Consider the following 24,128-nt stretch of genomic DNA (forward strand, 5'->3'; position numbering starts at 1 on the left):
AATTGTGATATTTATAAATATTTTTTTTGATAAATATTGTTTCAAAGACAGGTTTAAAGGTTTGTATATTGCTTAAATATTAAAGAGACCAAATGTACATAGATAATTTCAGTTAAATAATCATTACTTCCAAAAGAATATTTGACTCTTAAAGGTAAAAGAACAGAATATATACAATTTTCATCAATTCAAAGTATCCAATAACCTACAAATATAAGAAACTATATAAATCACTATATACAGAGTTTGAAAAAGTTTGAATCAACCATAAAATTTGTATAAAAAGATTTTAAAAGTTATTTGATTGGCTAAATTAAGGAATTAAGCAAAAATTTTAATTGCATATTTAATAAAAACATGATTTATTAAATAGTATTATTTTAAAGGAAGTAAACCAATTAGCATTTTATTGGAGTCAAGTATGAAACAATGAATGAAATAAAATTTATCTCAATTTAATTGAATATTAAACTAAATTTTAAGTAAAAATACATAAATATTCTTAATAGATGAGAAGACCCTACCAAATTTTATAATTGATACTTATCCTGATGATTAATTTTTTATGTTAAAAATTAAATTATTTAATTTGGGATCATTTATTAATAAAATTATCTTGGGGATAACAACAACAAAATTTTTGGAGATATTAATATAAAATTTGCATCTTCGATATTAAATTAAGTTAAGTAGCTGCTATAATGATTAATTAAATTAAATCTTTGATTTTTAATAACTTAGTTTATATCAAACAATCGAATAAACAAAATCATACCTTTAAATAATTTTGTATACAAGGACTTGCTTTTTTACAATTGTAATTGTTATTAAATATAAATTAATAAAAATTATTATTTTGGCATAAAAATGTATTAAATCTAGAATTTAAGGATAAATATTTACTACTGAAATAAATACTGAAAATAATATTTTCAGTAATAATTTAAAAAATTAATTTTATTTTAATGTTATTTATTGAATTAATAATTTTGGCATTAATTATTAACTCATGTACAATTACAAAAAGTTTCAAAACATTCGTTAATAGAATTAAATCATTTTCAAAAAAAATTTATATTAAAATTTGTTAACTATGTGTTTAAAATCGATTTATTGGTAGAAAATTTAAGATTAACTTGATATGCTTAATGGAAAATCATTTAAGAAAGTGAAAATAATATTTTTCAAAATTATACAAGAGTACACAATATGTTTGTTAAATATAAATGACCCAATTTATGGCTATTACCGTCTAATTGTTCTATATAAAATCTAATAATTACTGCAATCATTAGGTATTACAAACACTTTAAAGATAATGTACTCCATAGATGACTTAGAATGTTTATTAAATTTGGATGTAATGGTTAATAGACTAACGAATATTTATTTTAAATAAAATAAGCATGTAAATAAGTTTCCATTTTTCTTTTTCTTAAATTGAATAATTGTATTAAGTATTTTAAATGCCATTAGATGAAGTAATTTTATTTATTTACTATTACGTAAAATAATTTTTGACGGTTTACATTATTTTATATATATATATATATATATATATATATTTAAAATATAATATATTTTAAAAAGTTTTTAATTTTGTGATTAAAGATGTAATAAAGCATCATTTCTGAAAAGTTTATTATATACAAACAATAATTGTGATTAAGAAAAAAGTTTGCAAACAATTGTTAAAATTCTGAAAATATTACTACTGTCTTGTCTCTTATATTTTTTAATTGAAAATATTTACTTTAAATATTCTATTCATATTTACATAAAAGAAGCTTTATTTCTGTTCTTCCCTTCGTAAATTTATGGATAAAACAAGTATACCACTGAAGGCATAGTGAACCACTTCAATAATAAGCTGTCGAGACTGCGCACAATATAAGAGTAAAAGGAAGTAAAATAAGTTGATTCCAATAATACCGAGCAGCACCGAACAATCGCGAATATGTACGAATAAACCAGTAATGAAAAGAAATAGATTATTTGCAAGATAGAAATAATTTTAATTAAATTTGGAAAATCGATAAAGTAGCTAGTACTTAGCTTAGATATCTAAATTTTATTATTGTTTATATAAGAAGTTGAATTAATGTAATTCTTTATATTCAAATTTGTTCGTAAGTCACGAAACAATCACTTAGGGTATGTCTAGTAGGTATTATCTTAATTTAAAACCATCTGCAGCTTCATTCATAAAATTTTATGTTCGAATGTGGTACTTAAGTCAGTTGATTGTTCTTTTTTATAGTTAACAGTGATTTTTTTCAATCATTATACTTTTATACATCTTTGGTGTAGCAAAAAGTGTAACACGCACTTCATTTAATTGCATCGATAAAGATTGAATGACTTTCTCAACATGAACAATTACTTGTAAATTTCGTAGGAATAAAAAAAAAGTACAAATTTTAAGTCTTGTTAAAATTGACTACAAACCTAAAATCATCCATGCATGGTTAGCCATAGTGTGTAGTGTATTTAATATAGTAAACGAATAACTATGAAGAGCATAAAGGAACAATATCAGAGTAATTTATTAATGCAATTGGTAAAGGTAGCTGTACTAACAGTTGCACTTAGCCATGTTATAGTATTAATAAAAGCAAACAGGCCTGTAGGTAGTCATCCAGGACATGTTTATTTCGAACAGCCTTGCTGTGGAAGAGCACATCTTAGACATCACAAAGGTTAGGTTCTTTTGTCTTTCTTATACATAAATGTGAGTCGCAAAAAAGAAAACAGAAACTATTTTATATTCTTTTCATTACTCTATTTCTGTATTTTTTTATTAATTTTTAATTATATATATATATATATATATATATATATATATATACCTATATACATCTTAGATATTCTCTAGTTTAAGTTATTTTGTAAAAAAATCAAACAATGATTAATACTTTATAAGATATTTGATTATTTTCAAAGAAAAATATTAATTGTGTAATTATTTTTTATTATTATTTAAAATATTTAGGTTCATACTAAATGATTGTAAAATATAGCTTCAATGATTGAAAGATAAGTTTACTCTGATAAAGTCAAAATAGTAGATTCTTTTTTTTAAGAAGTTTATAATGTAAAATTAAATTAATATTATTCACCAAAAATATTTCAATATATACATTTTTTATCCTGAATTTAATGTTAAAAATATTAATATTTTACTTTTATATTTGCTTTATCATTTTATATAATTATATTCACATATATTTAAAGATATTAATTCTTGCTGTGAAATATATATTAATGATATATTTACTAATACTATAATTAACGTATCATATAAAAAGGTTTTACATAGTTTTATTTATAGTGTGTTATTATGGTATATATGTAGAATGAAATTATTCAATAATATTGTATATATATATTAAATATATATCTATATGGAATATTACTATCTGCTTACTTTTTATTAGTTCATGAAAATACTTCGGTTGATCATTTATATAATTAATTATATTTAAACTGAATTTAAATTATATTAAATTTTTTTTAATTTTTAAATTTATATTCTATATATTGTCTATTGATGTTTTACTTCTATTCTTTCTATTAATAAAATTTGTTGTCTTGATTAATAAAAAAAATTGTATAAATTATTTTATACAATATTAATTAAAAATTCACTAACCTAACATTGTTAACTTTTTTCTAAAAATTTAACTATATGATAACTGTTTTTACATACATGTACGTTTTACAAAGATCAGTAATAAATATTGATCTTTTTAAACTTGTATTGATTCTAGAAGAATTAAGTGAAAAAATATTCTTATCAACATAATTGCCTTTACACCGTTTTATTTTACATAATACTCACAGTTTTTACCTGCATATTAAAAATATATTAAAAATTATTGATTTACTTATTTTTTCAGTTTTATAAAGTATTATACTTCTATTATATAACGAAATGGTATTTATCTATAACATTATGCTTTTGTTCTGCTTATGAAAAAGCTTGTGCTAACAGTTTTACCGCAATATTATTAATGCAGTGAAGACTTAACATTTAAATAATATAAATTGAACACATATATTAAGTATAGTCTAAATAGTTTTTTTTTATAAATTATAGCTTCATACACACATACACACACAGAGAGACATATATATATATATATATATATATATATATGGCTCTGTGTATATGTTTATATATAAAGATAATAATTAGTCTATTTTATTATATATGCAATAGGAGTTTAAACTTAATAATTAATAATACATAGTTTATTTTAAAAAGTTTATGAAATTTAATGCATCTCAAGGCATTAATAATATAATATCATGTAACTTATAAAAAACAAATATATCAAACTATTGTGCAGTAGATTCTGAATGAAAATTAATAATTTTTAAAGTGAAGAGAGGCTCTAACAAGAGCAATCATATGAATATTGTGTTTCCTCTAAGTTAAAAGATTTGATAGATTCATTATTCCTTTATTATTATATACATTAAAGACAATAAAAATATAAAAAAAAAGGTGAATTGTACTTACCAGTAAAGCTATAATATATTGCTTATGCAATAGTTTGATATTATTAATTTGTACAATTGTAAAATAATAAGAATAGTTTCATTTCAAATTTTAATTTGGTAATAGTAACTATGATTTTATGAAAATAAAAACGGAATATTTTCATTTGAATATTATATTATAAATTAATATACATCAATATAGAATAAAGAGCTCATAAATTAATTAAATTGTCTCTTAAAATGTAACTAATTAACTGATACCAGAGTGTTATACATTGCGTTGTACATCATGCTTTATTTGGAGATTCTGGAAATCAACATCGAAATGTGAGCAATGAGAAAATTGTACTTTAAAAAATAGTATAAATTAGATTATTATGGAGGTGTGTGCAAATGAAATTGTGGTAACCAATGAACTGCATAATTTAATTATTAAAAATGCAATTTTATGGTTTTGGTTACTTATTATAAATAATTATATTTGCAAAGCAGGTTGAAATACTCACATTAATAAGTGTTGAGTAAATCTAAAGTTTAAAAATACTTTTTTTCTTAAAAGTACTGCTGCTTTTTATGGTGTTTTAGCGATTTATTAATCATATAAATAGTAATTTCACTTTAATTATCACTTTTCTGTTATTTATTTATATTTTGTATTTTTACTGGATAATTAATGTATACGTTTAAACCATAAAAATGCATTATATTGGATTAAATCGTACGAAATCTAGAAGATTAAATAAATTAAATTCTTAATATATTGCATACAATATACAACCACCCCTTTTTAAATTGAATGGTTATATATTTTAAAATTGTTCTAAAATTTAGTATACTACCCAAAATTTACCTACATAATTTTGACTAGATTTGATTTGATTATTTGACTTTTTGACTTTGACTTTGATTATTGACAATTAATTTGACTCTTATTTAATAATAAATTGAATATACGGAATCGGAATTTCTTTTACGAATACGATTTTTTATGGCTTCGCTCTTATTTAGTTTTCATAATTTTACGTATAAAAATTTTGCTAAAAATTAATATAATATCGTTCTGAATTGGAGCATTTTTCCGAAACCTTCGCGTTCGGGATTAAAGCAGCTTAAGCAGAATATAAAATTGGGAAAAGTACAACTCCCGGACGCTCATATTTGTAAACACGATTCAACGAATCCGGGAATTTTCATACGCCTTAAATTCAAATATATGACAATATTTCCACGTAGCAACGCCGATGAAACTTCAAGAACCTTCCAAGGCTATGTTCTTTGACGCTTCTAGAACGTTCCAGAGCTTCGTTTTCTGACGTCACGACGATTTTTGGCATAGCAACAGGCATCGGCGTTGTTTCCGGCGTCGCAAGCTTCCACGCGAATATTTAAGAGCAGCGCGCCACGCACCGTGGCACTGTTCTTTTAACCTGGCTCACGGTGTTTTTACTATCTACTCAGTTAACAGTTATGGCTCACTGTAATTCTACACCTCGATCACTCATCCATTGTTATTAATTAGTTCATTTTCAAATCCATCTAGTATCAGTTTAACCTGCGACTACAAATTTTAGCCGCATATCAGTCAATCGGTCAAAAAAACATACGTGCGTTATTATAAGAAGCTGTTATTACAGGATAGCATTTTAACAGTGAAGCCATTAGAATTGTAATCAATAAGGAGTGCCAACCAAAGCCATTCAGCATGCACTCTTGGTAGTTCATAAGGCACATCCCTTTATAATTTGTACAAGCTAGTCATCCACGTTCGAATCACATCACGTGTAAGGCTTACTAAAGTGACAAATACGCTCTGTCAAGCCGAGCAGGGCTGAGACCGTACTTCACCTTCTACAGGTAATTACATTGTTGAGGCTAGAATTCAGCCGATCAAGGTTGGTGACAAGTCCTTCAGTCCTTGAAGGAACTGTTTATAATTTAATCTTCTTGCGTGTGACTAACACTGTAATATTCCCATTCTCCCATTGGAGTATGGTCGATTTACGTAACCTGTTCGATTTTAAAGGTTAAGTTTAGTTCAGTGGATTAGTCTCTCGTCAGAATAACTTTAAAGGAAACAATAAGTGAAAGAGCTGAAAAATATTATGTATAATGTATTTTTAGTAAAAACAATGTTTATTATTTGTTAATAATTATAATAATATTGCAATGTTGTGAAGAGAGAAGATTATTCTATTGAAGTAGTGAGGGTTTTTCCTTGTGTTCTTGATCGTTGTACATGCTATTGAAATTATTGTGTAACTTGAGAATTGAGGTTATGCTGATGTTGTAAAAATCAGCAGGTGTAGTCAATCATGCTCATGAGGTAGCATGAGAAGATGGTGTTTGAATCAAGTATGTTTGATGTATGAATAACTATACTTGATATGGTGTAAGATGTTTACTGGAATTTAGTGAGTAATCAATTGTGTCTTTAATTATTTATGGGGGAAGTAGAAAAGTCTAGTCATAGGTAAGAGTCATTAATGATAAGCCTTCGAGCTTTTGAAGGACTTAATGATATGTATTAATAGTCGATTAGTCGATCTATTGTTGTCCTTCCTTGACAACGTGCTTAACGCATAGCGACACTTGTATCGGCTGTTGAGGGCCTGTACGGTTTCGAAGTGTTAGTTCGAGAGAGCGTAAGTTTGCCCGATCGACTTGTGCGAGGTGTGACTAGCTTATTTATGAATATAAAAAGATGTACTTTGTAAACTGATGACAAGGTGTGTTGTTTTACTGCGAGGCTGATGTCCCCTTTGATTACTATTCCAACTGGCTTCACTGTAACTCACTTCCAAATCTGCCGATTTCCTTTTATTGATGCACACGTGTATTATTATCTAGACTGCCGAATATATGGCCACGTGTCGTCTTCACAGTATACTAAAACACTGAGCGGCAATTGCACTTAAGTGAGCGCGAAGTAACATTACAATGAGCGTATGAGCCTTTTGAATACGCGCACGAACCGAAGGCTTGATCGTTCCGTGGCGGTTCTGCTGAAAATACCGACCGATCCATGGCGGTCCTGCTGAGGGCAGATCGAGACTCGTGTGCCATGGCTTCTACTTGTAGATGGTTAGATCGGTTCACTATAGTCGGTCACTGCGGTCGGATCACGGCATGATATTAGCCGCAAGCGCAGTTGAGCGAGGATGGTTCGGCAAGAGATGATTAGCAAGAGAGCCGGTCAGCAAGCAAGAGGCTGTCAGCAAAAGAGCGAGACGCGCCGCGTGCTTGCCTTATATATCCACGCAGTGGTTCACTTAGCTGGCAACAAAGCATCGTCGTTGTAGCACTAATTCTTACACGAGGCGCAGAAAGAAAAATCTAGAGCCTTCGAGAATTCGACGAAAAAAAAGTAGGGCGTAATACCTTTATATTATAGTATATTAGATTTCATGTCAAAACTTGCTCCGACTAGCTGAGTTTTGTTTATAAACATTTGCCCGAGTGCGCGTCCCGGTCCGAGGGCGCGTACCGTGCGTCGTACAGCGCGTATGACCCACTTTTTCTTAAATTCGTAGAAACTACGTCAATCTCGAACATAAGCACTACCGCAAAGAATACCGTGTTCTTTCCTATTAAGTATGCTTACTATCTCTACGAAGCCTTATTGATTACCATTATCATCACCATCGCCATCCTCTGCTGATCGGATCGCTCCTCGCTGATCCTCTCAAGATCCATAGTAATTTCCATAGCATCAACAACAATCAAGGACACAAGGAAGCACTCTCACTACTGCAATAGAATACCTCTCTCTCTATGTATGTATCTATCTATCTATCAATTACATGAAGCAACCAACAAAACTTCAATATTATTATAATTCATAAACCAGAATAAAACAATATCTTCACTCAAAATACATATTACATAATATTTTTCAACCCTTCCACTTGTGCCTTTTTCCTCCTAATCGCTATGGCGAGAGACTAATCCACTGAACTATTCAATTGGCAGTTCGAGCCATAAAACAAACACTCAATTTCGAACACTTCGATTCTCGAAAATTTTATAAGCCTTCTAGTCCTCGAATTTTGTAAACATTTAGAATTCTTGAATTGCCTAAAGCTTAGATTCTCGAACGTCCTACAAGGCTGCTTAGCCTTCACATAGCAACGTCGATTGAATTCTCGAATCTTTCAAAACTTCGCTTTCGCAGAATTTTCTAATAGTTCAAAGCTTGGATTCTCGAACATTCTGCAGGCCTGCGTAGTCTTCACATTGCAACACTTAAGCATCGATGCCAGCTAGCTTAGCTACCGCGTGGATAACTAAGAAAACGCGCACCAAGACGCCAGTCAATTATTCCTTCGAGTCAGTTACTCGTCCTAGCTAGTCATCTACGCTTCGGCCACGCTATTAAGCCGGAGTCTACAGCAGAGAGCTCGTCACACGATCACACTCTCACTGCAGCAATGAACACACGTTCAATTCTCCAGTGTGCACCGGTCAACCTGTCAAGGGTGCTGACTGCAGTACAAGGAAATAGTCGACTACAAGAAGCATGGTATCAAAGTATTCTTTAACACGAAGGTATACCAGTAGTCTCTATTGAGCGTAACCATCAACCAAATTCCATGCTCCTCTAATGAGTATGGTTGGCCCTCCCTGCTAATCGTTGCAACAGTAACATAGATCACTAAATAATTCCATACTCCCTTCATGAGTATGGTCGGCTCGCCCTGCTAACCTTTACAACGTTAGCATAGACCACAAAACCAAGCTATATTCCTTTTCAAGAAGTATACACAATCCATTGCTGATCCCTATAACATCATCTACGACATCATCACCAGCACCAAGGAGCAACTATATCGTTGTAATAGAACATAGTACACACTCTCCCATGAGAAGTGAATTCAGAACAACAATAGTGTAATTGTCAATAAAACCAAAAGAAACAATGTTTTAACGAAGTTTGCACACACTGTACATCTTTACAGCCCCTCCACTTAAGTCCTTTCTTAAGTATCGCTAAGGCTAGCGACAAATAAACTTAACTATCGAACTTGGCAGTTCGAGCCAGAAAATTAAATACGTTTCAACATTTATTCCTTTGAGTCGGATCAGTGAAATTCCACATTTGGTACTTCGAAGATCAGTGCAATTTTCGAACAAATATTTATCGATTATATCGCGTAATTTAATTTAAAAATACGTATTAAAAAAAAAATTAATATAATTCTGTAAATGATATTTTCATACAGTGTTAAACTACTATATTCGAAGTGACTAACAACTACTGTAAACTACATTACGTACGATATACTTTTATATTAGATGTGCCATACACGTTTATACATAAAGAAAAATTTTAAAGTAAATAATAAATGAGGAATAGTTTTATAAAGCTTAAAATTATTATATATAGATTTTTTCATTATGTGTGTTAAAAATAAGTATAATTAATGAAAAATTTCTTTAATACAGTCATTTATTTCTATAAAGAAATTTATTTATGATGAAATATAGTATATATTTTATTTTCATGAAAAGTTATTTTAAACAAAAAATAAAAAATACAGACTAGTAAGAATTAAAACATTTTATCAAATTCATTTCTTATTTTTTTTTTTAATTTTATTAGATTATTATTTTTATGTATTCACAAATATAAATATAAATAAATTGTGTTATACCATATTTGTATCGAATAAGTTTATTAATCTTATAAAAAAGTATCAATTTAAATTTAGCAGTAGAAAAGATAATGAATAATTTTACTGCACATAAAAATAATAAAGCATCTAATTGAGCACATCGTGACTTATTGGAATTAATGCGATATAACTGGAGCGAATATACTTATACTAAAATATTTTGAAAGAGTCAAAGAAAAAAGAAACATATATAATAGTTATGGGAATATTGAAAGTATAAGTAGGGAAATAGACATAACTTAAAGAACAAAACATACGTTTAGGTTCTTGCATGCTTGCATACATATCTTAGGCAATATAATAAACATATTGTACCAATAGTAAGATTTATTTTACAAATTGTTAATTTGATATTTTTTATTTTTAGAGCACGTTCGCGAATTCAATTGTGGAATGCTTTACTACAGAACTCTTTACCTAGATAACAAGAGAGACGTCTTATATGTTGGAGCAATGTAAATATATTCTGTTTACTTATAAATATACTTTCCCCTCGGTTATTTCTTATTGTTTTTTTCTATTCCTATATAATATATATATATATATATAAGTCACTCATTTTATTTACAATAACAATACATTCTTCAGATAATTTCATAAATATATTTGCAAGTACTTTATATCTAATGAAAGTAAATTTAGAAATAAATTTTTATTTGTAGTTTAAATGATTTATTTAACATGTTAAATAAAATTAAAATTTGTATCAGATAATTGTATGATTAATAATCATTGTATCAAATTAGTGTTTATTATTATTATATCGCTTATATGAGTATCGAAAAACAATCGATATATAGGATATATAGTTATTGCATATATCTGAACTGTTAACTTATACAATTTCGAATAGAAAATTATTAAAAAAATATTTGTTCGCAACGGTCGAGACCTCTATGCTGGTTTTCATAAGTTAAGATCTATTGCCATTCTGAATGATCTATAAGAAAATACAATAACCTCTGTAAGTTAAGATATCAAAGATATCGAATTCGTATATTACAAATGAATTCGAAACATATCAGACTATTTAATAAACACAATCTTAGCGATCCAATAAATATGATTAATATCTATTTGTAACAGCGTATTCAAAGTACGTGTTGTTATTGTAATTATCTATAATGATTTATATGTTATTATATTTATGAAAATTTGTCATATAAATACTAATTATTAGGGCATTACCATTTATCTCATGTATAATACATTAGATAACGTGATAATCTAAATATATATGCGATTATCACCTTTGAAGCAATCATAAGAGTGTTTCAATTTATAATAAAATATTGTTATTTAAATCTATATATATATTTCATAATTTCAATTTTAACAAATTTTTTAAAATTTCGTAGCGATACAACTTTATAATAATAATATTTATTTATAATAATACATAAGTGCTAAAAAATGTTTGAATAATTTTTATTTAATGCTCTTATAGTAAATTATTTTGATTTAATTATACATAATTATACAATGCTTCAATAAAAATCATTTTATCCTGTGTTACTTAGATGCATATTTTTTAAATACTATTTATGCTGGGTATTTAGAGATACACATTTTTTAATATTAACATAAAACTAATTATTACTGGTTTTCATTAAAATATTAAAAAATATACAAGTATATTATAATCAATACTTATAAAAACACAAAATCATTTATATTTATGTAAAATAATGATAAAAAATAATGCATCGGAAATTTATTTTATCTAATCTAAGTATTAATTAATAAAATATTTCATAATAAACAATCATTTTTGTTGCAGGGATAAAATTTTTAAGTTGAATTTGAGTAATATTAGCTACTCCAGTTGTGAGGTAAGTACATAATTTTTTCGAATGAATATGAATAAATTATTTGATTCTAATACTCTTTTACACAATTTATTTCAAAAACTGAAATTATAAATAATAATTTAAAAACTAAAAATATTTAAAAAATACAAAATTGAAATTTTTTATCAAATTCATTTTAAAATAATAAAAAGTATTATGAATGATTTGTAATCTTATAACAAATTATATACAATAAAAAAATTATGTATCAAAAATATGAAACTTACCATCATCTGACATTGGAAAATATGTACATTGTTGTTTTTTATACAGTGACCTATATAGTAATATTTGATAAAATCAATAAAAAAATATTTATTGCATTAAAAACTCTTTTGTAACATACTATATGAAGTTATATTATTTCATGCTTATAAATATTACTACTAATGCATTGTATCATACTTTTTACTTATCATCTATTTTCTGGCATTTAACCGTTGTAGATAAAATGTAAAACAATTGTAATTCACAATCATATTGTAGAAATGCTAAGGAAACTCAATTAAACATCATAATTTTCAAATATTAATCTTCATTGAGAAAGTTTATAATTGGAATATAATCTCAATAAGACAATTTTTATTTAATTTGATATTAAAATATTAACGTAAAGTATTTAAAGTACCCGTATCAAATGCTTTGTTAGTTGAATACTGTAATATTGCTATATATAATAATAATAATTGACTATGGTAATGCATAAAATGTAAATTTTAATTGTACTATATTAAATTATTAAATTGTCTCTTTCTATATTTTTTAATACATGCTCAAGATTTTTATGTAAATTACATTTTTTATAATTATTCATGTTATTGATTGTTTATATTTAAATGTCTCAAATTTTTAAAATGTCAATTTAAACAAATATTTTATAACAAAAGTACACTATTTATTTGATTGACTTTATTAAAGCATATTTTTATATTTATTATAAGTTTTACATTAATATTGACTAATGTATTATTTTTATTCTTATTTAGTGTCTTATTGGGTCACATAATAGCAAAATATTAACTCACCTCTTTTGAAAATTCAAATTTCATTTAAAAATCTTTGTTCAATTCCTTCCATAATAATAAATTAGGTGGTTTCCTGTTGTTCAGATATTTCGAATTTATTATACATAATGATTGATTATTAAACTTCTTAAAAACCTTTAATACTTGAAAATCTTATAATTTTATAAATAAATTTATAAAAAAATAAATGGAATTTACTAATGACCTTATCTTCAAAACGATATATTTATATAAATATATTTTTAAGGTTTACCAGTTTTAAAATCTTCATTATGAATATATACTTTTACGTTCTTTATAATTTTGCTTTGAATTGTTAAAAACAATATAGTTTCATCAATGATGGATTTTAATAAATTTAAAGTAGTATCATAATTTTGTAAAACTTAATACATTACCGCAAACGCCATAAAAATTTTAAAATATCCTAAAAGTATTAATTGAGATTGACATATTGAATAAAATAATTAATACATAACTTGTAAATAAAAAATGCGTGTTTGTTGCAGAGAAATACAAATAGTAGCGCTTTGATTTGATCATGACGCTCCTTTACAATTATAAACATAAATTAAAAATTTCTGAATATAATCAGAATTTTCATACTTTTACCACAAACATTTTTATCATATTATCTTTTTTCTTATTTTTTCAAATTTATTTCATATTACACTGTAATTCTTCATTTTATTTTTATACAATATACTCGAAATAAAATTAAAATAAGAATAAAAATACAAAAAGTATTGGATAAATTGAATAAAATATCTTCTTTTACTCATTTTAGTAATTTATTGATTTTTTTTACTTGTGAATTAAATTAGGAATTAAATTAAAAATTTGTCATATATATATATGAATATAATATATGAATTTAATGGCTTTAAAATACAAGATACAATGATTTTTCCCTTTTTTTTATTCAGAAAGATGCTCTTAATTTGGAACCGAGCAATATAGCTAATTGTGTATCAAAAGGCAAATCAGATGTAAGTATAATTTTATTCAATGTTTAATAGATGATTAAAAAGATTTAAAATTAAATTAATATCTCACATTTCTTTTTCTAATTTGATTTACATATTAAATCTTCTTCATTTAATATAAGATATATATATTTCAAATATTATTAATAAAAAAAAATTTATTACTGTATTATTTTTTAGCACTTTGACTGTCGAAATCATATTAGAGTGATACAACCAATGGAGGATGGCAATCGATTATATGTGTGTGGTACAAACGCCCATTCTCCAAAAGATTGGGTCATATATGTAAGTAATAAATTTATCTTGTATTGAACGTCTTTCTTAGAAGATATAAAATTTATTTGACTAATATAATTATTTAAATAGTATTTCGGTTTTTTCTCTATTTGTTCCATATTTCATAATTTCCAAATATTAATTGTCGGGCATTTTATTGTAAGAATTATAACTACAGTCAATTAGAAGAAAATAGATATATTTGTTATAGTATATAGTTTATTTTAATGGTATATTTGATTATTAAAATATATAAAAACAAAAGGGTCATTTATTTTCAAATAGAAACAAAGCAAATAATTAGATTGCATTTGTATACTTATATGTTAATAAAACAACATCCTTCCTTATGCGTAGATACTTATATTTTTGTATGTAAGGTTCTATAATTATATGCTAATCATTATCCATCTATATAAATTATAATAAATCGAATATATTAGATGCAATGATATAAAATAGATAGTTTTTAGGAGATTATGTTACGATAAGAACAATATCATCTAATTAAGAAGATTCTGTTTAGGTATATATCCACACTCACGGTCGATTGTCGTCGCTTTTAAACAACGGTACTATAATGCAGTACCTTCGTTACGTATTTGTTTTTGGTTTTTCATGGACCTAAACATAAACATGTACATACACATATCTCTACTGGATTGTATGTTTGCCTTGCAATTTGAAAAATTGTTTTACTAACATTGTACGTAAGTACAATGGTTATGTTTGTATTAATATGAAAGTAAAATATATTATATACTAAATACCTCATATCAAATAATTGGTAAGGAGTTATAACAAAACCCCATGAATTTTGATTTTCACGTTTTTCAAATACTTATTTAATTATTTAGGCAATTTTTATTCCAAACATTTTGAATAATTTATATTCAGTTATATTGAAGAAGCTTTTTATTCTTTTTTAAAATAAAATATGTTTTATTTGCTCTTTTGTTCTTCAAGAGTAATCTCACTCACTTATCACGACATGAATTCGTGCCAGGCGTGGGTATGGGTATTGCGAAGTGTCCTTACGATCCTGCCGACAATTCAACAGCTGTTTGGGTTGAAAAAGGAAATCCAGGAGATTTACCAGCTCTTTATTCCGGAACTAATGCTGAATTCACCAAAGCTGATACGGTTATTTTTCGTACCGATCTTCTCAATTTTACCACAGGCCGTAAAGCTTACAGCTTTAAAAGAACACTTAAATATGATTCAAAATGGCTAGATAGTGAGTGAAAAAATTATATTTATTTGATGATTTTTTAAACTTTCAAATATTATTGAAATTAAATAGTCGAATAATATATGTAATATACTTTTAAAGCAGAACTAAGAAATAAAATATAAATAACAATATCGCACAACAAAACATAAGATATACGCTTTATAAGTAATCTTAAAAGGATAAAAATGTTTATAATTCTATAAAAGGTTGCTCAATTAAAAATACACAAGCTTGTAACAACAAAAATTTTAAACTTGGCATCAGCATAATCCTATATATATATATATATATATATATATATATATAATATGGAATGGAGAGGGAAATGAACTTTATTGATGATAAGATTTTAGAATTTTTTGTAGTAAACGCTTATACATATGTAATTAAATATTCAATTCAAATATTTGAAAGGAAAAATTTAATTTTTATTTTTCAGAACCAAACTTCGTAGGCTCTTTTGACATTGATGACCACGTTTTCTTCTTCTTTAGAGAAACAGCTGTAGAGTACATCAATTGTGGCAAAAATGTGTATTCACGTGTCGCTCGAGTTTGTAAAAGAGACACTGGTGGTAAAAATATTCTTTCACAAAATTGGGCAACCTATTTAAAAGCAAGACTTAATTGCTCGATTCCAGGAGAATTTCCATTTTATTTTAATGAAATACGTAAGTATACATTTAATCGAATAGTAAAGAAAATTTTTATGAAATTATTTTTAAAAGTTTATATATTTTTTTTCAAATTTAATTTTATATCTGAATAAAAACTACTTTTAATGTATGTATTATTTTAAATTATTTAATAATTTATTAAAGCAATAAATTAGTGATAACATTTATTAAAACTTAAATCATCTTTAATTGGTTTGTACTATTTGTATAGAAATTGTTAATACAATATATTGAATTTATATAATTTTATATGTAGTATTTAAATCTTCTATATATATAATATGGTGATGACTTTATTCAAAATAATGTTCAGCAATATTCTTTACTATTTTAATATAATAATTATGTATGTTTTGCAAAATTATCGAAAATAGTATTTTTACATAAAAAATTTAAATAGTTTTAATAAATATCAGTAAATATCAGTTTAATCTACTTATAATATTTAATTTTTAAAAGTAAATTTCTTTTCATAATTTTTTAATTTATAATTTTTATTTAATACTTTCTAATGGTGAATAAAATTGCACAATATTTTGATATTTTTTATTTTTAATAAATTAAATGTTCTAATACATGGTCAAAAATGTTTGTGCTGTATGTTAAATAAGGAACAAGTGAATATACATTTTATCTTGAGTTGGTTGACATATTCAACTCATTAGTAAATTATATATATTTTTGAAAGTAAAGGTACTTTGTAAAATGCATTCAACGTATTATCTTCTTGGTTCTATAGTGTCTGCATCTATATATTTATTTAATATCATAATACTATAAACTGTACATACCATGTTATGTACAGTTAATTTTTAATTTCATATAAATATAATGAATAAAATTAATAATTGATACTAGCTTAATGCTTAAAATAGTTTCATTATAATAATACCTACTTACGATTTATTAGGTAGGTGTTCATAAAGTGTAAAAGATAGTGTTAATTTGTGGTATATAGTTTCATCAATTAAAGAATTTAACAATGAAATTTGCTGGAACCATGTTAATCAGTAATATGATTTAATAAATAAAGTTGAGTTTTTTTTTATTATGAACAACTTTTAAAAAATCTATTAACAAAGTATTTATTATGCTATTTGTTGCTTTGATTTTACATTCTTGCTTAGAGATTCAAAAATTTTGTTTAATACTTTATTATACATCTATTATTTGTATTGAACTTTCTTATTAAATTATGGTCTAAAAAGTATATCTTTAGAACATATTAAAAAAATTTTAATATTTTCGTTTTTTAATGATATATTCTTGTATATTAATTACCAGAACCATGTTTTGGCCTAATTGATAAATTTTTGAATTTTCTGTCACAGTATTTTGCAATTGTTCACTCAATGAATTTATAGTTACTTAATTTAAAAAAATTTCCTTTTATCATGCTTAGATGTATTTGTACATGAAAATCAAAAGATTTTGATAACTATCTTCTACTTTGCTTTAATTTTTTAGAAAATAAATTATATCTACTAAATAAATGTATCACCATACACAAATTGATAACACAATTATTTGTACCTATTATAATTAGTTATATGAATAAATACTGTATTATTCATTCAATTTGTTATACTAATTTTGTTGTATTATAAATATGTCAGTAAGGTTATAATTATTTTAAAAATACTCTATATTTTTTATTTGTACTTAATATTGAATGAAATTTTAAATTTTCATTTAAATTGATGTTTATGTCAAGAAATTTACATGTGTGCTGTTTTCTATCAATAAATTTCAGAAAGCATCTACAAAATACCGAACGATAACACGCGTTTTTATGGAATATTCACAACAGCAATAAATGGTTTAATAGGATCAGCTATTTGTTCTTTTCACATTGATGCCATCCAAGAAGCCTTTCGTGGCAAATTTAAAGAACAAGCAACGAGTAGCAGTGCCTGGTTACCAGTGCTTTCCAATAAAGTTCCAGAACCTCGACCAGGACAATGTGTTAATGATACTGAAACATTACCCGATACCGTACTTAACTTTATTCGTTCACACCCACTAATGGACTCAGCAGTATTACACGAAAATGAAAAACCAGTATTTTACAAACGAGATATTATACTTACAAGATTAGTAGTAGATAAGGTGTCAATTAATTTTATTGGAATCGATTTTAAATATATTATATATTATGCCGGATCCAGTAAGTTGTCTTCTATTTGTTTAATTATATGAATTTATCATAACTAATAATTATCACTATCAAATTATCAAAAACTATTCTAATGAAGTAAAATTTATGAATATTCTTATTTTTTAAATATAAGCATTGTTATTATCAATCTTTTTTTAATGTAATAAATTAAATGCTTCAATTTTAACAATTTTCTTTAAAAAAAATAGACCAAAATAGTATTATGATATCATATTCCAAGATTAAAATATATTATAAAGTGAATTGTATGAAAACTATTATAATTTAATAATGTTTATTTAGAATTAATAAAAACACAATTAAGAAAATTAGAATTTATATTAAATAAATAGTATATAATATTTTAACTATTTATAATTAATTCAATTAATTATAACATTTAAATTATGAAATATTTGAAGGATATCCTTAAGAAAATTCATGTTTATTTACTAAAATACAGCAGCGTAAAAGAATATAAATAAAAGGAAATCAAGAAAATCTGAAAAAATGAAATATAAAATATTTATAAATTGTGATATAAGTTAAACAATGAAAATATAATTTTAATATTTTTGAAGATTGATTTTAATTTTGACATTTTATTTTATTTTCCTATAAAGATATTCAATATTGGTTAATGAGTAGGAAATGACTAAAGTATTATAGAAAAAGCATAGTTATTAATGTAAAGCAATATAAATGATTGAATATCATTAATCGTTTTTGAAAAAAATATTACATTAAATAAATATTCAGTTATAATTAATATAATACTATTACAAATATTATTTATTATAGTATGCTACAACTATATACACATACTTTCAACTTTTTCATAAACTTTTTGTTCTTTTTAGGTGATGGAAGAGTTTATAAAATTGTGCAGTGGATGGATAACGATGAACAGTCCCAATCAATTTTGTTAGATATATTCGATGTCACACTAGGAGAAGCGATCCAGGCAATGGAAATATCACAGGAGCATAAAGCTCTTTACGTGGCATCTGATCATAGAATAAAACAAATAGATTTAGTTATGTGCTCTAGACGATATGATAATTGCCTAAGGTGTGTCCGTGATCCGTATTGTGGATGGGATAAGGATACAAATGTTTGCAAACCATACATTCCAGGGTAAATTAATAATAAATAAGTTTAACAAAATTATGAAGTAATATTATAGATGTTATTGATTATGAATATATTAATTATTTATTACTTATTATTTTTCAAATAAATCAAACGTTTTCTATAAAATTTAATTTTTAGTTGTGTATTAAAGATTATGAAATGTAAATTTTCTATATATAAGTATTAAAATGTATTTTTAGTGAAATTATTAATTCTATAATTAAATAATGTATTTAAAAATGAATGATAAGTCTATAATGTTATAAAAAAATATTCTTAACAGTTTAACAATTCAATTCTTATTTAAAAAAAATTTACAAAAAATATTAAATCAGTGTAAATATAATTTTTGAACTTATCAATGTAAATTTTATATATAATTTTGAATTTTATATGATTCAATAAATAAAATTAATCCTTTTGAAATATTCAGTTTGTTACAGGATGTATCAAATAATACAGTAGATGTGTGTGATAGTAGCATAGGTAAACGTAAACTAATGGTAACTTGGGGGCAGGCAGTGCATTTAAGTTGCTTTATTAAAATGCCAGAAGTATTGACGAATCAAGAAGTTAGATGGTATCATTATAGCAAAGAAAAAGGTCGCTATCAAATTGCTTACAAGTACAGTATCACAAGTGATAAATTTATTGAAACATCAGAGAAGGGATTAGTAATTATTGGTGTAAACGAATATGATGCTGGTAGATATGATTGCTGGTTAGGAAGTACGTTACTTTGCTCATATAATATTTCCGTGGATGCGCATAGATGTTTAGCACCTGCAAAATCTAACGATTATCAAAAGATATACTCAGACTGGTGTCATGAATTTGAAAAGTATAAATCTGCAATGAAAAGCTGGGAGAGAAAACAAGCAGTAAGTATAAATATTGTGGTTTAAGATTATAGAAATTAATATAACTTTAAATATAGATTTAATAAGCATTATTTGTATCTCTAGTCGATCGCTTGATACAAAACGTGATTTCTAAATTTAAAATTTAAAAAATCCAAATCTTCCTCTCATATGATATCAAAAATAAAAATGATTTCAGTCTGTCTATGCTACTATATAAATGTATACTATAAATGTATATATATATCCATATATTATAATATATAATCCATATAATATAAATATATTATAATATTTATTTTATATATATATATATATAAATATAAAATAAATATAATACAAATCCATATAATATAAATATACTACTATAAATCTAACTTCAGTTTTATCAATTCAGTATTTATCAATTTATAATTATAGTTTATTAATGCAATTTTCAAGAACTATATAATATCAATGATGTTTTCAAGGAATGTAATTCAGTATATTAAATAATATTAGGGAAAAAAATTAAAATAATGTTATGAATTTTTTTTTATATTGAATTACTGCTATTACGAAGTGTTTAAATATTATATGTATATATATATATATATACAATTATATTTTAAGTGTTAATACTGAAATAATGAAATTTCAAATGAAATTATTTAATAAATTTATCTAGTATAATAAAAATTATATTAAATATAGATTGAAATATTTCTTAAGTAAAGAAAATATATTGACTAACATCAATAGGAAAGAAATTTAAATTTAATAACTTATTATTCATAAATATTTGTAGACTTATTAGTAATTAGAATATCTTAAAATATTTTTAATAAAAGAGCTGTTTTATTTTTTATAAAAAAAATTTTTTATAGCAATGTGTATTCAAGCAAAATGATAGTAACCAGAATCTCCATACGAATGAAGTGTATGGAACACCATTAGTCTGATAGAAACGTTCATTGATGCCCTAATCAAATCAAAATGAGAAAGCGAATTTGATTTTGGATATTCTATCATATTACTGTACAAGTAATTTACAAATTGAGCATTTTTGGAAATTGTATTTGTATGCTACATTATTTGGTGCGTGACATTATGAATTCTCATTAAATAATAGTGAGTAAAAAGTGGGGGGGAAAGAATAAAAATAATTATTATAGAAAATCTTTAAAAAAGAATCTTAATCATATTGAATAAGTACAGCAAAAGTAGTAACAAAAAATGAATCATTGTATTAGAGGACACAAAAAGAAATTAATGCATGGAAGCCAATTATTTTAATTATTAGATTACGCAATTATTTATGTAATGTAAAGTTTCTATAATTTTACCATGTTTTAGACTTTTCTTCTCTTCCTTTGTAATGCTTTTTTTATATATTTTTTTAAATAAAATGCTTAAATGTAAATCACAGAATACGATGATTTAAATTATACTAATTTTTTTCAATTACATATTGTATGAAATCTTTTGAAAAAATTAAAGAATCAATGATTTACAAGGCAAAGAATCCATATTTATAAATAGTTTAAAATATTGATGGATGTCAGATTGAATATTAATGAATAAATTAATTCTTTTTATTTTTAAGAATACTTTTTAAGAATTACAATTCTTTTTTCACATCATAATCTAGAATGAACTTTATTAGAATAATATATTCGCCAACACATGAATATAAAATAATCAAACAAAGACAAAATTCAACCATATACATACTGGAATAATAAATAATGTTTATATTGCAGGAATACATTCATTTCACTGATCCAACATAAATAAGCAACATCAAATAAAAAAACCGAAAGGCTAAAAATATGATATAATGTTTCATTTTCTTAGATCTGTGATATAAAAAAGAAGATAGCATGTAGTATTTGAATGAAATAAATAAAAATAACCAAGTAAAATATAAAAGAAAAACGAAATAGCTTAATACATTCATAAAAGTTAGCTTCTAATTTATCCTAAACTATTAATGTAAATTATATGTAGATTTAAAGAAGAGATTTTATTACAGATAAAGAAATATAATTTTTTTTATCAGATAAAAATATACAATTATATACTAAGCAGACATATGAATAATAAACATTTTTGTCTCATATTACATACTAAGATTACTTGGACTAATGGGTGCACTTTATACTCTTTTTATATATTTTTTGTTTATTACTACATATTGCACAATTTATCAATGGTATAAGATTTTATATGTATTACTAATGAATACAAATTGGTGAACTTGTTTTTGTATAATATATATCATTGTAGCACTATCATTAATTGAAATGATTACTTAAACATGTACTTATATTTTTAATATATATTTTTCGACTATTTAAGTAAAATTTTGACAAAACCTTTCTTATACCTAATATTTATTAAAATATTCATTTTTTATATTATCTATATTTTGTATAATTAAATTCATTTATTAATTAAATAATATATATTTATTATTTATACAATCAATTATCGTTTTTTATTTATAAAATTATAATAATAATAAATTGGAAAACTGCAATTAAAAATATTAATATGAATTAATAGATAAATTCAAACTTTAAATTAAAATATAAATCGTATAATAAATATCTGCTTATCAAATGTTACATACAAAATATTCAATATTTATGCATTGAGAGCTAGTTGAGAATTTAATATACTATACTTTCAATATAAATTAAATTTTTAATTTGAATATTATTCTAGATGAAAATTCTTTTCTTCAAAAAAATATTTAATTACCTACTTCAATACTAATAATTGAAAACAAAAACTATTTATACTAAACATGCATTAAATTTAGTATAGTTATAATAAGATAATTATTAGCCCAATATATTCAAAATGAATAATCAATATTAATGGTAATATTGACTATGCGTAAGCAGATATTAAGTGGAAGTTCATAACTGAACTTATAAGATTAAAGCAACAAATTTCGAATTCATAAGATTTTCGGTACATGCTTCAAGCGCCGTTTTAAAATTACGCCGCATAAATTGTAAATAGCATAAAATAATCATAAGGTTATTAGATCTTGATTTCTCTGAATCATGACTTTGAACACATCTTTCTGACCTAGGGACATCTTCCAGTGTACTCTTCAATACTCAAAAAATTTCTAATGTCTTTTGTTTTGGATCTATCTTTTATCATATATGCTTAACATGTTGCTCTATTTTTAGCAGTAATTTAATATCGTAAAATAAATTCTCTTATCGATAATTTGTTCAGTACGTAGTAATCATAATTATTATAAAATAAGTACATAAAAGTTGATTAATATTAATTATTAATGTAAGCAATAAACTTAAATACTAAACATCTTGTGAAACATTGAATTATAATGTATCAATTTAAGATATATTCGGCTAAAGTAATAATTAATAATTAATTCTAATATTAAATCTTTATTTAATTTCATTTTTACTACGCCTTCGCGTAGCAACGTCGATTGAATTCTCGATTAGCCAAAAGCTTCGATTTTCGATCGTTTCCAAAGGCTGCTTGGCCTCGAACGATTTCGTTACTTTCGCCGAATTCTCCAATAGCCGAAAGCTTGTTTCGAGCTGAGCTAGTTGCCGTGCCGATACTTAAAAAAGCGCGCGACAAGACTTCACGTAGTTAACGTAAAGCAGTTATTCTTTACGTAATGTCGGTTGTCATAAAATGCACGGTATCAGTTATTCCTCACAATCAGTCACTCGTCCTAGCCAGTTACCTACGCTCAAGCCAAGGCTATCTC

General features: G+C 24.8%; 1 protein-coding gene across 2 annotated transcripts; it reads left to right on the top strand.

Annotated features, from left to right (window-relative positions):
• The first annotated feature begins 2,437 nt into the window (after positions 1–2,437).
• Positions 2,438–22,224, top strand: Sema2a (Semaphorin 2a). Of its 2 annotated transcripts, XR_912982.1 has the most exons (12): positions 2,438–2,699; positions 10,546–10,633; positions 11,959–12,010; positions 13,980–14,042; positions 14,220–14,327; positions 15,285–15,555; positions 15,992–16,222; positions 17,982–18,395; positions 19,247–19,523; positions 19,954–20,401; positions 21,247–21,457; positions 22,123–22,198. XR_912982.1 is itself a non-coding variant. In XM_011504042.1 (11 exons), the coding sequence occupies exons 1-11, from the start codon at positions 2,513–2,515 to the stop codon at positions 22,150–22,152; spliced, it is 2,169 nt and encodes a 722-aa protein (XP_011502344.1). In that variant the 5' UTR covers positions 2,438–2,512; the 3' UTR covers positions 22,153–22,224. The 2 variants fall into 2 exon arrangements, 1 of the variants encoding a protein (XP_011502344.1); XM_011504042.1 differs by lacking the exon at positions 21,247–21,457 and having other exon boundaries at positions 22,123–22,224.
• The last annotated feature ends 1,904 nt before the right edge of the window (positions 22,225–24,128 follow it).

This window comes from Ceratosolen solmsi, unplaced genomic scaffold (genome assembly GCF_000503995.2).
Source record: "Ceratosolen solmsi marchali unplaced genomic scaffold, CerSol_1.0 scaffold26, whole genome shotgun sequence".
Lineage (NCBI taxonomy): Eukaryota > Metazoa > Arthropoda > Insecta > Hymenoptera > Agaonidae > Ceratosolen > Ceratosolen solmsi.